General features: G+C 39.4%; 3 protein-coding genes across 4 annotated transcripts in view; 1 reads left to right on the top strand and 2 right to left on the bottom strand.

The window, feature by feature from the left end:
- LOC109960730 (probable flavin-containing monoamine oxidase A) overlaps positions 1–2,169 on the top strand; it is a 39,408-nt gene extending 37,239 nt beyond the window's left edge. The window contains exon 12 of the mRNA XM_020601019.1: positions 1,716–2,169. Within this exon, the coding sequence (XP_020456675.1) occupies positions 1,716–2,064 (349 nt within the window). The 3' untranslated portion in view covers positions 2,065–2,169. The remainder of the gene's footprint in view (positions 1–1,715) is intronic.
- LOC109960731 (coxsackievirus and adenovirus receptor homolog) overlaps positions 1–6,230 on the bottom strand; it is a 68,806-nt gene extending 62,576 nt beyond the window's left edge. For both annotated transcript variants that reach the window (XM_020601022.1, XM_020601023.1), the window contains exon 1: positions 5,984–6,230. The gene's annotated coding sequence lies outside the window, so the exon portion shown is untranslated. The remainder of the gene's footprint in view (positions 1–5,983) is intronic.
- Positions 6,231–14,434: 8,204 nt separating this feature from the next.
- LOC109960826 (leucine-rich repeat transmembrane neuronal protein 4-like) overlaps positions 14,435–16,762 on the bottom strand; it is a 50,215-nt gene continuing 47,887 nt past the window's right edge. Inside the window, exon 4 of the mRNA XM_020601205.1 lies at positions 14,435–16,750. The gene's annotated coding sequence lies outside the window, so the exon portion shown is untranslated. The remainder of the gene's footprint in view (positions 16,751–16,762) is intronic.

Raw genomic sequence — 16,762 nt, 5'->3', positions numbered from 1 at the left:
CTTGGCATTCCCCCGGAGGAGCTGGAGGAAGTGTCTGGAGAGAGGGAAGTCTGGGCATCTTTGCTTAGACTGTTGCCCCCGCGACCCGGTTTCGGATAAGCGGAGGAAAATGGATGGATGGATAGAACATCTCCTTGGGAAAAAGGAACAAAAAAAAAATGTAAATTTATAACTTTTTCCTGCATAAATTCACGACTATCGATGAAAAGATGAGAAATTTCAGTTTGTTTTAATTAATTTGCACAAGGTATGTATAGTCTTATACGCAATAGTTTACAGATTTGACCTCCTGCCGCCTGCATTTGATGAACACGAACGATTTCAACACAGCCCAGTTTTGAGATTTCAGAGTAGAGTGTTGGTACAGTATTTGCATTAGCACCCCTAACAGAAATGCATGAAACACTTGTGCTTGTGTCACATTTCCAAATTTTGGACAAAACATTTTGTTGCACAAGTACACACAAAACCCTCCTTGTATAGCTGGAAGCGTTCATGGTTGTGTAGAGTCTGAAAGAGCCACAGGACACTGGGTTAGTGAAACATATTTCTCGAGTTGGCAAGATATACTCATTACTATAAAAGGTACAAGCATAAATATGCAGAAAAGTGATAAAAATCAAAATTGATTTTGCCAGTTTCAACTCTGTCATCCACTATTGGTAGCCTATATGATAAACATAGCAACTTGTTATGAACAAGGATAATTGTATGTAGCCGAACTGTTCAGTCAGTGAGTGAGTGAGTGAGCAAAAGAGAGAGAGAGAGGGGTGATTTTGATGATCAGCCCAGTGGAGCAGACTGCAAAACCCAATTGTGGCCATCCCAATTCTCTCACATCTGTCTCCCTCCAAAGCAAACTATGATCAGTGACCAAAGTCTATATGTGATGGCGTCTCCAGATGTGTTCTGCTGAGCCATTCCAAGTCAAAAGTACTATATATAAAATTGAATTTTTAAAAACTATTTAATAAGTCAGTGTACACAACATCCAGTTAGCAGCATTTCAATTTTAGCAGGTGATAGTCACTTGTATCATTTAAAATACGAGTCATCTCAACTTAAGTTAATTCAATGAATAATTTGATACTGGATTAAATGTTATCAAACTCCAACCCTGTTTTCAAAATGCATAGTGCACACCAGTCTTTTGTGATGTCCCATGTTTCAAAATTCTTTAGCATCTCCCATTTAAGTTACTTTGCCTGTGTGCAATATGAAAGCAGTATTTTTAATGTTACATTTTTTATGGAAAATGTTTATTAATATTAGAGTATTTAAAAAAAAAAAAAAACCAGATGTGCTGCTATTCATTTTCATTTATGGGCACCAGTGCCCCAACTAAGTGAAGAGCCCTGAGGTTTAAAAGACATCATTATTGTGCTTTTCCAGTGAGAAACCCCTACAGGGTTAAACAGGATCAAACTTATTTGCTGAGCATGTACTTGCAAATTTCAGTGCACAGAGACTGGGAGCATCTAATCCAACAGAGACTTGTTAAAGAGCAAAACTTAACACTGTATCAGCTCATCAGAGAGGACAGCTGTAGTATGATGCCTACTCTGTTGAAGTGATAATGCCAATGAGTGGTAATGGCTTAAGACACTGTATAAATGCGCTAAAAGGGATGTAATTACGCGAACGGAGAATAAATACATTTTTTTTTAAAAAGCTAAGTGTTTAGAACATGGCTCACAGATTTTCATAATTTACAGAATCCACTGGGCTGGAACAGAGACAGCCACCGAGTGGTGTGGATATATGAGCGGCGCCATACAAGCTGGACAGCGGGCGGCTCTCGAAGTACTGGCTGAACTCCGCCCCATGACTCTGAGCCAGGAGGAAAAGGAAGCAGTGCGGTACAATCAAACTGTCAAGGGTCCCAACCAGCAATCACAGTCATTTATATTCGCATACCTGTCTACAAGAAAGGCTGTGGTCATTGCAATATTAACCGTAAGTGCTGCTCTCTTACTGGCCCAGCGTCAAAATGCTTTGCAGAAAGTTAAAACTTTCTTGACCAATGCATTTTCAACAACCAAGCAGAACAAATTCCTACTGTAACAATCACTTGATTAGATTTATATTAGAATGAATGAAAGCGCAGTTCAGTTTTTGCTGGGGTCATGTAGAAAGATAAAAATATAATAAAATATAAAAATAATATTGATTTAGAACATGCAAACTAAATTTAAGTGATCTCGAAACAATGAGTTGTGTTGATTATCATGGTTTCATTTATAAATTGCAATATTTCTTCAGAATATATATTTTTTTTTTTTTATCCTTTTTTTCCCCTCTATAGCATTACATAAAGAAAGAAATTCCCTTTTTAACACTGAAAAGTCTGACCATAAAATTCAGGCTGTGCTTGTAAGCATATTACTTCAGAGCAATCATATTGTGTTGGAACCAGTTGGCTGTGAGAAAATTAAGCTTTCATACTGCATGCCTTGCATTCTTTCCCAGACAGTCATAAAACCTGCTTTAGAGGCTACAAGCGCATTTGTGTGCTCACAAAACCACCAACAAACATTCAAATGAGCATCAGATGGATGAAAAAGTCACAGAGTGATAATGTCCCAGAGAAAGCGATTTAATCCTCACCACTTGATTGCACAGTTGATAGAAAGGATTTTTGTGAGTTCCCACATCTGTCCTAGAGAGTATCGCAAATGCCCGCTGATCACAGGACAATAGCCTGTGACTGCATTAGCACCATGGGTTGCTCTTTGTTTTTGTTATCACTAGCCTGCACTGAACCAACTGCTTGTTCCCCCTGGTTTCATTTAAGCCATTTAAGGCTGAGTCAAGGCCAATGACAACATCTCTAAACATGCGAGTTTTCTGCACCATTTGGTCACTGATTTGGTCATTTTAACTGACTGTCAAAACAGTTATGGCTCTGACAGGGATCCAAATTTCTGAACAAATTTCATGGAATATAAAAAAAAAACAACAAAAAAAACCATATACTTTGTTTTTAGGTCTAGACCTTATTCAGATGAAAGGTACTACACATGGGTGTGCTACTGCAGGGACTCCAGAGTGCTGCTCAGAGATTCCTTTGGTATATGTCACTGGTAGCTTAAGGCATGCATGCAGTAATGTACCCACCTGTGAGACTGGCAGCCTGCCTTGTCAGTTTCTCTTCCGTCATTGTTCAGTGCAATTGAGTTCTCTTTTTATTCCAATAATTCAAATTTCACCACATTCACTTTGAGAAATTCTGAATGCTTGCAATCAGACAATATTTTCAGTTCTCTGGCCATTTCACTCTGATAAGAAGCACACGCATAGATCCTTTGACATAATACAAAGTCATTTCATGATGCAACAGAAATAATGTTTCAAAACAGATCAGTAAAGAAGACAGTTTCATTGGTTTGATGTTCCTAAGATAAGAGTAGAATCCAATAATCATCACCTGAGAGTTTAAAAGCCCAAACTACAGTATCATACTCTCCACAGTGCAGTGTTTTTGTTTGCATCTTGTACCATCACATGTCCAATAAATACATGTGTAGTAACAGTAATGTTGCTGTAAATACTACATCCACCTGTAGCAGCCTTTGCCTTAGTGTTTGGCAAATCAATATTGTTGACCACAAATGTTTTCTCAGAACTAAACATAAGCTGAGCAGATGGACTTTCTATCATATGCTACTATTTAATATGCTGATTAATATTTAGAGATACAGGTGCTTATGATAACTGCACAATGATTATATTGGTTATTTGTTTCAAATGAATTCTCCAAGGAGTTGATTTACTACTGTGATGCAAACATCCATCAAGTGCCTTTCAGTTAATGTTAGCAAGGGTTTACTTGCTGTATGGCCTCTGAGCCTCTTTGTCAAAGCAGCTGTGCTGTGTTTAACATGCAAACTGATTTGTGAGGCTGTTTTGAAAACTTAATGAATCATTGTTGCAGCTGCCTTTGCAGCTGTGATTTAGTTAACATTTTCTTTGGAAGTATGCCCACTGTGCCTAATTCCACATCATGAATAACTGCCCAGAGCTGATGTTCAACAGTGTTTTTTATCTAGTGAGGGGAAAAAAAGTAACAATGTGGACGTCAAACGAGTCAGACCAAAAATGTATGATAATCATTTTTAACCACAGTCACTCTAACAAGGCAATTTAAATGTCTACCACTGCCCATTCCTTATCAGTACCGGAGCTGCAATGCATGGATATTGTTAAAACATTGTTTAGGGTTAGCTGCTGAAAATGTTATCTAGGCTTTTGCAAAACTGTATCAGCGTTTAGTACGGAAATGGTGACTTTGTGTCTGGAAAATTTATAGGCCTATAATTGTCTATGCCATGTGATAAATTTATCTACCCAGGTAAATCACTTTACAAAGGTTAGCTGTGCAATTCAGTTTTATATGATCCTTTGAGTGTGGTTTGAGAGGAATATTAGCCAACTCTCAGGTGAACAAAGGAGGTCACACTGTCAGGACTGTAGACTGTGTTCATTTCAATCATAAAATGAAATGATCCCAGAGAAAGTGAGTTAATCGTTATCACTTGACTGCACAGTTGATTGAAAGGATTTCTGTCAGTCCCCAATTCTCTCTTGGAGAGTATCTCTAACATCTACTGATCACCAAACAGTAGTCTGGTGCCGTGGCTTACTATCTGTCTTTGTTATCGCTAGCCTGCACTGGAACAGCTGCCCAGTCTCCCTGGTTTCATTTAAGCCCATCCAAGATACATCAAGGCCAGTAGCTCCACTATATATGGTGTAGTGTTGGTGCAAGAACAATTATTACAACCCGATTTCCACTCAAGTTTCCGCATGGGATACATGCATAACACAAACTGTATGAGCAACAAGGTGTAGAGTGTAGATAACTTCGGAAGCTAATGAACAAGAGGAAATGACCAAGCCGCCAAGCGCTCAAAGGCATTCAGACCAAACCAGAACTGACGAACACCAACACAGTACAAAGACAAATACACATTGCCTGTGCATTCACTACACTAGTGTCTGGTTTCAACCAGTGGTCTGTGGCCCACTGGCTGCACTGTAGGTGGCCCTTGACCACGCATTTGATAATGTAGTTTCATTACAGGAATCATTTTCTTTTTACATTTCCATGTACTACTCATTATTTGTGAATAATCAAACCTATGCAAATATATAACATTAAAAAAGCCAAGGTGACTTTCAGGATTAAAATAGTGCCCCACAGTCCATCAACCCCACAATAGTGGTCCTCATCTGAATCAGAATAGTGGTCACTGGCTCACAATTAGTTGAAAACCCCCTACACTACACACCACTACTGTACTTTGTTACAGTTACGATTCAGCACTAAGGACAGCAACAACACTGGATACAAGAAGTAAAGCAAGTGTAACCCTCCCTGCGTAGCTAACAGGCTGAGAAGGGGGGGTGTTTCCTAACTAGGTTCGATGAGGAGGCTGACTATCTATGAATTAGGTGGATGTACCATGCACCCCAGGTTTCCCACCCCAACTAACACAGACCAGGGAAAAAAAAATATAAACAAACTGGAATTTTAAGAGGTTGTATACTGGATTAAATGCTCACTCTTTTCCGTTAAACACAACACGTATCAAATAACTTAATGATCTATGCAACCGAAAAACAGAACAAAAATACATAAGACCATTTGACACAGTTCAACAAACCATCCTACTGTAATAACTCAGTTCAGTCCGTGGAACACCAAGTTCCTACCACAATCCCAATGAATACCTGATCCGTCCTGCTGCTGGGAAGATGATGCTAATCCCGCGACAATCAGTGAATCCGTGACAGTAGTACAGGTGGAAGCAACGCGAGATTAGAGGAGGAGCGTTAACGAGCTGCACCTGTCCGCTAAGGAGTTAGCTAGCTTCGCTGGAACTAATGGTTTATTAGTTACAGTTTTAAAAATGGCTGTTTTTCTTTTTCCTTCTGTAATAGCCTGGATGAACCTGAACCTTCAAGTACTGCAGCGCCTTACCTTACAGCTGGCCTGCCTTAAATTTTGAAAAGTCCTGTCCACTTCCGGTGCTAGGCTGCTTGCATTCTCAATTTACGTTGAACCCTTTGTGCCACACTAATTATTACCTGTGCTGATAAAATCCCACAAAGTGAGGTTCCTTTTTGGAGTTCCGCCCCCACCCACCTACACAAACTGAAAATTTTAGCATATTTCATTGGTGGATCTAAAATGTACATTAATTAGTGTATATTTGGAGGGAAGCATGTAATCAAAGATACTGATCAGTGATTTCATGATTAAACAAGATAATCATAAAACTTTCTTTTTTATTGATCTGATGTGTTCATGTAGGGGTTTTTATTTGTTTGTTTGTTTGTTTGTCACTTTAAAATACAAACAATTACAAATGCAACTATAAGTGGCTCATATGAAAAGTCAGCACCAATTAGTAGTATCCTATGTGTCAGCATTAACACAGGCCTGGCAATCATTTTTCATGAATATTTTAAGGCAATACCTGTCCAGGGTGTACCCCGCCTCTCGCCCGCAGCTGGCTGGGATTGGCTCCAGCGCCCCCTGACCCCGTTTGGGACTAAGCGGTATAGAAAGTGGATGGGTGGATGGATTTTAAAGCAATGTAACACAATATTAGTCCTTGAATTTATGGTGCATCAAATGCAAAAGTTGCTAATGCAGCAGTAAGAAACATTTCAAAAACATCAGGATGCATTCCAACACAAAGTGAATTTCTGAGGAGGAGCACTGCTCACAGCCAAGAACACTGTCATATTGTGCATTTTTTGGCTTCTTTTATCATCTCTGAGACCATTGTGAAGGTTGTCAGATGTCTAGTGACCATCTGGCCTATGGAAAATTGCATAGCACACTTAGTATTACAGATCTGGAAGTGTAACATATCAAAAATTGTGACTGCACTTTATCCTAATGCATGAAATAGTTATGGGTCATATCAGAGGACAGGGGCAGCAACCCACAGAATATGGTTGCATAGGCTGGAGGATTTGTTGAAGTGTGTTGTACCCATTTAAAATTTTTAATTTGATGTTTACAGCTTCACAGTTTTGTTTATTTGCATGTTTGTTGAGCTCTACATTCTTAACAGATATAGGATATTTTTGGATACTCAATACGTTGTGCGGCTTTGGCTCAGTATTGGGATCTGACTTAATATCATGTTAACAAATACAGATGTTTCCATATAGGTGTACTGCATGACACAGTATACTGTAAGCATTTAACACCCTAACACCCTATCATGGTCTGTGACATGGTGAGTATGGAAATAATTTGTATATATGTTGTTGTTTTTTTTTCAATAATTCCCCTAAAAACCATGGTAAAGCTTATGTATAATGGACTTACAACTAATTCCCAATTCTCTTTTGCAGTTATGAGCTTTGATGTTCAGTCTTGACCTTGGGGACAGCCCCAAGGTCAAGACTGAACTGTGACAAAATAATCTCAAATTTAAGGTTCATTTATCTGGTCAGAGTTTTCAGCCACACACTCACACAGTTTTCATCAACTAATGGTTTTGGTCAAGGAGTCATCTCATGAGCTAAAAGTAGAAGTTCAGTCACAAGATAACAAATTGGCATATATGAGGAGTATATGGGCATTCTAACCCCAGCCTTAGGGTTGTTCTTTGTTGTTGGACACGAATGGGTTCCTTTACTTTTCCCCCGCTGCCCACTGACTCCTGGACAAGAATTTTGACCCCCATCCCAGATGATGCTGTGATCTGTTCTGTCTGATGCTGCCTCCCTCCAGTGTTTGTTCAGTCTTTTTCCCAGGGTCCTTCAAAGCTGAATCCCAACATGCTATTAAACATTTCTAATTATTGGAATTCTTATCTTAAAGTAGGATTTAGAAACACCCGAACAGTATATTGTATCTAGTGTAGTAGCCTTTTATCTTTTATAGGATGCCCCAGTTGATCATTCACAGTGTTCAATCTTTGGTCTAATTTATCCTTAGTATACCTCCTGCAAGAGACACAACTCATTGATTTCACTGTGGTAACTTATCATTGCTATGTAGAGAACACATAGCTCTCTGTCTCCTTAAACCTGTTAGATTTTAGCATATAATCAATTGAATGAAACATTACACAGTGGATGGCACATAATATCTTGCATTGAAGGTCAGATGAGATATTGTTACCATAGGATCTGAGAATATGGCCAGTGTCATCATTGGTGAGTTTACACATGGTAGAAGCACTAAAATATGCCAGAAAAATCAAATATGTTCAGTGGTGCTAGACATGATTTACACTAAATTAGATTAGTTAGACTTTTCTTCTCCCTGATCACATAATGTGTATTACAGTATGTTGTTTCACAGTGTAGCTTATATTTTGTGCTTTGTTTGAAAATGTAAAATCAAGTAATGAAAAAAGTTAATAATGCATAATTATGACCACCTACAGAGTAGAATTACTTTTCATCTGAATAAAAGTGTTCATACTTGCATCTCCTCCCACCTGGATGCAATGCTCCCTACAGCGTTGTTAGCTTCCTGTCCATGTCTTGACTACAGCTGCTGTTAACACATGATATGTAATTCACTTCACCAACTCCTAGTTTGACTGTGTGTTGACTGCAAGGTTTCTGCTGCTTGTTTGGGCTCAATGGCCTAGACCTTTTAGGTCAGCTCAAAGAAAACTCTTAGTCATTCCACAAAAAGGTCTTGCTTTTGAGGTTTCAAGCCCCAGACTGTGGTAGAGCCCTTCCTGAATCACATCTGTAAAATGTCTTCATTACTAAGTATTTTTATGGCAGTCAGCATGGCTGTGAATGTATTAATGTTTGTGTTGGACATGTATGATGAGTTGGTCTGCAGTTTTGGAGTATCAAGTGTTTTTTTTTTTTTGATTACCCGTGTTTTCAACTTTAATATACTGACAATCCTGTTCTTATTTGGACAAAGCTATTCTTTTGTTTTCATTTATGTGGAATAAATAATACAGTATGCAATCATTTTATTAAATGTTTCCATGTGGTTTTTCATGTGTATTTTAATCATTCTAGTCTCATTTCAAACATCCCAGTCCCCAGTCTCCCTAATGAAATTCAGTCCTAAAGTTAATTGAGTCAATTTAAATCATTTTGTAATAGAGAAATGCTCCAGACAGCCGTTACCCCGAAGAGCAGCAATAATGTCAGAGGACACACACAACATTGTCCAGAGGCAGTGCTTAACAAGATGTACTTTGAATGTGCATGATAATCTCAATCACGAATATCCAAGGTAAATGAGCAACAAACCATCCAGACATCAGCTAATAACAGAAAGATAATGGATACCAGGTTCGTTTGGTTAATTTGTCCTTACAGGCTCAATATATTCACCTCAAGAAAGAACCAAAACCATTAGCAGTGGTTATTATAAATCATACCAAACTGATATCAGTGGGTAATATTAAAGTAGCCACCTCCTGTACATGGATGACATCAAGCTGCATGCCAAAAACGAATGGGACATCGACTCACTGATCCACCTAACATGGATCTTCAGTGAGGACATCAGGATATCATTCTGACTGGAGCAGTGTGGTAGGATGATAGTAGGAAGAGGGAAGGCGATAAAGACTGATGGGTTTAAACTACCAGGGGGCCACATAGCAGACATACAGACCACCCACAAATACCTTGGTATCCCACAGTCACATGGGAACCACGATGAGGAGGTAAGAAAGACAGCAGTGTTGTTGCGCTGCAGTGTCTAAGTACCATCAAAGGATAAGACAGGTCCTGAAAAGCCAACTCAATGGGAGGAATGAGATTCAAGCCATCAACACATATGCCCTGCCATTCATCAGATACCCTGCTGGCATAGTGAACTGGCCACAGGAGGACATGGAGACCCAGAAACCTCTCACAATACATGGAGACTTCCACCAGAGGTCCCTAGAAACTGTACACCAGCCAGAAAGAGGGTGGACAGGGCATGGTGAGTGTCAAGGCCACTGTCCTAGTTTAATCCAGAGCATTGAGAAGTACATCAGTAAGATGGCACCCAGAGACGAGCTGATAAGAGAATGTCTGAGACAGCAACAGACAGGGACTGAAGACCAACCAGAGTTGGCATGATAAGGCCCTGCATGAGATGTAAAACTGACAGATAACTGAGGTGGCTGACATTGGGAAGTCCTACCAGTGGCTGGAAAAGGCTGGCCTATCGGACAGCACTGAGGCCCTGATCATAGCAGCACAAGAACAGGCACTAAGTACCAAATCAATCGAAGCAGGGGTCTTCCACATCAGACAGGAATCCAGGTGCAGACTGTACAAAGAGGCCTCTGAAACAGTCCAAGACATAGTAGCAGGATGTAAAATGCAGGCAGAAACAGCATAGAGTGAAGGGCACAAGTGAGTGGCTGGCACTGTGTTCCTCATATTCTGACCCTCTCATGTATGTAGCTGGGGAAGGCAAAAATATAGAGACACCTCTGATTATAATGTAGTCCAGTACAACACCACATGTAACTATGACTTCAATAATAAACATATAATTGAATTTATACATTTATGACAGTTTCACCAAAAACGGAAACATTTTGAGCTTCAGAAATGCAGATGTTAAGTTAGAAGTGTTGCACTAAATTGTGTGTGTATATTGTGTATATGACTATATATGAACATGTATGATTAATAAAACTAGTGTTTACTGAGCTGCTGTCTGTAAAGTGATAAGTTAACAACAAGATAGCAGTGGTTCAGAAGCATGGCGCAAAACCAGTCACAGGAACAGGTGACATTTTGTTTCCCCATGCTGTGTACTGTAAAGTGGACATGGGGATACACCCCTACTTCCTAATGCAGGGTTTGTTACAGTAGCAACATTTAATAGAATTACTAGGCTAGTTAGCTAGCCTGCAAACAGTTTTACTATAGTTCTGTGAGGGGACTCTTCAGTGGACAGATGATCATCTAAGTGGCACTTTATGTAAGAAGCTGAGTTTTCCTAGCCCTTTTGACAAACTGGTATCTGGGGGGACATGGCAAAGATTAGTGTTTCATTTTTCTAAAGTAAATGCTGCATGTGTAAATGTGTTTTATCAGATGGCTCTGTTGAGTCCTTGTGTGTCGTTAGCATGTTGCTGTGTCATGGTGGGTGTTCTACTCTCATGGTGCTGACTTCTATTGTAATGTGCTGTTTCTGTGTTTCTGATTGTGTGAGTTATTAGGTGCACCATGGTGTATTTACACTAGTTATCCATTGTTGAGTGTTGCTTCCTATTGGCTTATTGCAAATTCACTGCTGCTGTGCTCACAATTTGTTGACATAATTATTTCCCTGTCTTATTAGCTTCAAGGGGAAATCAATAAATCTCATAAAGGACAGGTAGTCACAGTCACTTTCACCACACACTTCATATGTAGCTAAACATTACAAAAACATTTCAACTTAAAGCCACATGCTTATGCAACAGCTTGTGTTACTATACTTCATTTCATAATTGCATTAAAACTGCTGAGCTCCGGTTCAGTTTAAACTTCTACAGTACATTCAGCTGCATTCGTGGCCGACCTACATGTTATAGGCACGCAGGCTATTGATGTTTATCTCCTCCTTATCAACACTGTATGCCGTTTCATAAAACCACACTTTCAGTTCTGAGATATGAATTTCAGATTTTATCTGTAGGTTGATAATTATCTACTGCATAGCAGATGTGTCTTAGCCTGCATATTAGGTGGTTTATTTGGTTTGGGTTTATCTATCTCAGTTCACAGTGGTATAGTGTATCCCATGCAGCGGCTAGAGATGCTTTCTTGTGGACTGGAGGCCGGTGGTACTGGACAGTAGGCAGTAGATTCTGCTATATATAGTAGTTGTATATTATGCAGTTGTAGGAATTAAGTTCACTGTCACTTCCCAACATTGCTGTACTGAGTTTGATGTGTGTGTGTATGGGGTCCAAAGTCACCAAATACAGTATCTGCATTCACTTAAATTGATTCTATATGAATTAGCCTAATAAAATATAGGATTGCCTACTAATTTCTTTCCGGCTCACTGGTTTGTTCATTTTGGAATTGCTCTTAAAACATTAGGGAAGGAACTATTCCTTTAGCTTACTGCAGCTCAGAAAGCTAAGAGTTGGTGGAAGAGGTTACAAACGTGCACTTCGATGAAGTGCAAACTTCAGTGGACAGTCAGGACTGCAGAAAAGGTCATTTGTGCGAGCCTGCCCTCCATGGAGGACCTGTACTCTTCATGGGTCAAAAGGAGGATCAGAGAGAATCACGGCAGACCCCTCACACCCTGGACATAATCTGTTTGAACTCCTCCCCTCTGGACGGCGTTACAGGTCACTGTGCACCAAGACAACCAGGCACAGGGGCAGTTTCTTCCCCCAGGCCATCACTCTGATGAACACTTAACCAACGACAGTATGACTGGACAATAACCCTCAGTGCAATACCTGTAACTATACATCATACAGATTATACAGATTTGTACAGGTCTCCTGTTTGAAGTATTCTGTTTTTATTCCTATTTATCTCATTTCAATGAACATTCCTTTGTTTGTCTGCATTGTTTACTGCCTGTTTATACTGCTTATTTTGCATTGTTTGGACTGTTTGTTGCTTGTTAATACTGCTCATTTTGGTTATATTACACAGCCTTACACTGGTTTACTGTTTGCTTGCCCCTTGCATGGGGATATGTACGTGTACATTAAGAGCCGATGTACCAGAGTCAAATTCCTCGTGTGTCTGACACACCTGGCTAATAAAGCTGATTCTGATTCTGAATGCTGAGCACTGGGACACGCTTCACAGGCTGCATTCTCAGAATCAGTTGATACCCAGGCAAAATGCAAACATTTCCTTAGTTTCCATGGCACTGTTTGCTCATCCTGATTGAAGCTTTTAAGAAAGGAGGAGGAAACAGGAGAACACATCAGACCAACAGTTGGTGATGATGGTATCAGAGATGATTTCAACAAGAACCCCCTGCAGCCCCCCTTGTCAGGAGCAGATGGCTGAAGCAGATGATCTGTTGAGCATCACTCCTGGTGTGGGTTGCAAAAGCAATGATGTGACTTTTTTTTTTTTTTTTTTTAAACTGGTGCTTACATAACTAGTTGTCATTCGTTTGATGATGGAATTTAGTATTTTAGATTCTAATTCACTTCTCCCAAACAGTTTCTGACTAATTGCGCCAAGAGTCATAATCAAAGTGAAAGCCACCCAGTGAGCTGCATTCCAAGTTAGAGATTATATGATGTTATGAGTGATTAGGAGTTATTCCTAGACAGACATTGCATTGCTGTTAAGAAAAAACAGCTCCTAAATGAACATTTGCATTGGAAAGTCAAATCAAATTAACATGCCCTATATTAAATGAGTGATTTGTTGGTGAATCAGCTGCCATGAGGTTAGGCTAAGCTATTAGTGACATATTTGTTTGAAGCAAAGACCAGGAGGAGGAGAAACACAAGAATCAAACTGGTTGCTGTTTCTTCAGCACCTTGAACAATCAGAAAAATCTTTAAGGAATCAAACAATACATATCAAGGCTCTGAAAGGTTGCTGATTATTTGTTATTTCTTCTTACTGCAGTGTGGTATGTCTAGACATCCTTTCTCCTGAAATGTGTCTCTCCGTTACAGGTTTGACATTTTCATCTGCTGCATTTCTTACGAACTTCACTGTAACATGCCATAAAATCACAATCAATATAATGTTAGGAGATAATCTTGTCTCTCTTTTTAAATTTACAATTGAATTTCATCTTTGTTCAAGTCTCAAGTTTGCTTCAAAGGTGTTCACAAACTTTAAACTGGGCCTTTATTGTCCAGTCTGAGATGGTAGATAGAAAGTCACAGTGCTTACAATGTCATGGGAGTGGTTTGTTAAACCTTACATCAGTGTATTTCTCTTATAGTTTAACATCTTCTTCCTGGGGTCTTTCTGTGGAAGCATTATAGACTGCCAACTGTTTGAACTCAGGTCAACAGGGAGCTCGAGCTACATGAATTATGCATGATGTCTGCTCTCAGGCATACAGCCCTGTCTGTGCCACCATGGCACATGCAGCACCTGAGACGGAGACTGAGTTACAGAGATCATGGAGAACAGCTGAAGATAATACAGATACGCGGAAAGGAAAGAGAGGAAGTCAGAGAAATACAGCAAATGATACCAAGCACAGAGATGTACAATATGTATGGCAAGAAAAAAGGCACAGTATTTAAAGAGCCATCTCACTGAATTTGCAAGAAGTATTTCACATGCCACTACTAGTTTTCATTATTCATTAACCTGCCAATTATTTTCTCAATTTGTTTGTTTGATAAAATGGACCCTTGCAGATGGTCTTCAAATGCATTTTTTTGACAAATGACAAATTCTACAGAAAAGTGTATTTTAAAGAAACAACAGAGTTTACTGTCAGCATTTTAATTAGAGCCACAGTAAATGTAAAGCTCAGTGTTTTGAGCAACACAAAACAGAAAACCATTAACATTTCATTGCAACCAAAAATGGCATAAATACTGGCAGGTAGTAAAAAAAACAAAACAAATGTGGGCACTTGACAGAGAAGAAGTCAAGATGAGCAAGGAAGAGATACAGTATACTGTAGTAGGGGGTGATAGGTAGAGAGTAGTGTGTGAAAATACCACAGGGAGCACTGGGCAGGGTGGCCATCTGGACCTCTGAGCTGACAGCTTGACATGTTCCAAGTGCAGTGAATGACTAGCAAATTCAATGAGAGCGGGGGACCCTCTTGAGATATGCAACACATTACACAAGAAGTGTAATTAGAGAGCTGGTGGGGCCGGCAGTGAGTGGCACCATGAACAGAGCGGTCGAACAGAGATCAATGTCCTGCTCTCTAAATTAATGAGGCTAATGTTGATGTGACGGCCTTGTCACTGCTGATTTGCAGGAAATAGGACAGATTTCAACAGGTGTGAATGAAGACATGGAACATGGTACAAGCTTATTAACTGTACAGTGTGCGCACACACACACACACACAATGAAAATGTTTCATACACACACACACAGCATGAACAAAGAATGATTAATGAATATTTTAATTTGACCACTTCATACTGCTCACCAATAAAGTAATTATTTTAATTATAAAACATACTGTTTAAAGTGAACAAACAATACAGCTGTTTACTAAATATCAACAAATTCGGGTGGGGGGGCTGAAATTTACAATAGAAATTTATCATTTTCTGAAGTAGAAAGATTATGTTGGAGGGTTGCAACAGACAATTCACAACTCAGGGCATCTCAAATATAACTAAGAACTCATAACAGATGAAACACAAGCACACGCAGAACCACACACAGCAGCATCTGCAGTCTCTTAGAGGGGAAAGACAGGGGTGATTGTTGTAAGAAAAGTAAAGCATGTATTCAACATAAGCCATAAAATGTAAAGCAGTGCCCAAAGTTATCTTTCAGACAAGAGCTTCCTAACGAAGACTGTCATTGTAAGATCATTTGTTCACAAAGACATACACATTACACACACATGAAAAAAGCACGGTCGGTAACAAAGCACCGCTGGACGTGGGAGGAGTTGAGGCTTCTTTTCATTGTTTGTGGATTACTTTTAAAAGAACAAATCCTAGATCTGTTATAACCCATGGTTGGGAGAGCCAAAAGTCAGAACTGCTCCATTTGGCTCTTTGGTATTTGGTGCTGAAAATGGCAGAAACACATATTCATAAAGTACAACATTAACAACATTATAATTTCAGAAAATTACATTTTACCCCTAATAGGAGCTTTTTCCCTCTTTTGCTTCTGATTGCCCTGTCTGTCCTCCAAACCAAACTAGACAGTCGAGGTTTGATTGCAATTAGAAACAACTTAAAAAAAACTTCTTTTTTTTTTTTAAAGAAAGCAAACAAACATACTTCACCAAGAATCATTGGCTGGGGAATAGTTTGCTTTCCTCTGGCAACTTTTCAGACACTTCAAACTATCTTCCAAGTGCTGACTGCAGGTGATTTCCAACTGATAGAGCAGATTTCCCTTTCAGCGACTCATTTCATAATTTTCCTGCTCCAGTGAGGCACATTTACTCCATCTTTGATTAGACTTTCTTTAAAAAATGAACTAAGTATTGAAAGGTGATAACATGATGCTTTATATGGAATCAAAATATGCAAACTCTCTTTAAATTATACACAGCTGTGTTAGCAGAGTGGTCCGAGCTACTTCTTCAGTGCATTTTCATTAATAATTCATTGCTCAGTTTACACTTCTTAAAGCCTCTTGAATTTGTACAGTCCTTTGACTGTGTTTAAAACAAAGCCATGTTGTCCTCATGGAAACAATCAGCTATTATAGTCTATACTGTATGCTCCCATGTTGGTTATAACCATCCATTAGTGCTCATGAGTCTTCTCCCAAGGCTCTGCTGTTCACCATAGGACTGCACTTCCACAACCACTGAAGTCAGGATTTGTGTTGTGATGAAGCAGGATGAAATGCAGCAAAGTTGATGACCAAAAACGACTTTACAAAATCTTAAGGAAAAAAAAAAAGAAAAGACAGTATTATCCCCTCTGTGTCTTGGTCCATGGTTACCCTTGTTAGTGTGTTCTTGAATGCGAATAATGGGAGAAGGATCCAGATGGGTTCTCTGTATATGTCTCTGTGATCCAGCTTCATTGTGGTTTGCTGCACCATCCAAAGCAGTTCCTTTACGGGGTTAATGGATGGTAGGCACATCTCCCAGCCAGGCACCAGGTAGCGGGCGGGGTAATGTGTACTCATTCTGCAGGGAAAG

Source organism: Monopterus albus, unplaced genomic scaffold (genome assembly GCF_001952655.1).
Source record: "Monopterus albus unplaced genomic scaffold, M_albus_1.0 scaffold50.1, whole genome shotgun sequence".
Taxonomy (NCBI): domain Eukaryota; kingdom Metazoa; phylum Chordata; class Actinopteri; order Synbranchiformes; family Synbranchidae; genus Monopterus; species Monopterus albus.
Note: the sequence above shows the minus strand (reverse complement) of the source record. Positions and strands in the feature narration are given on the sequence as shown.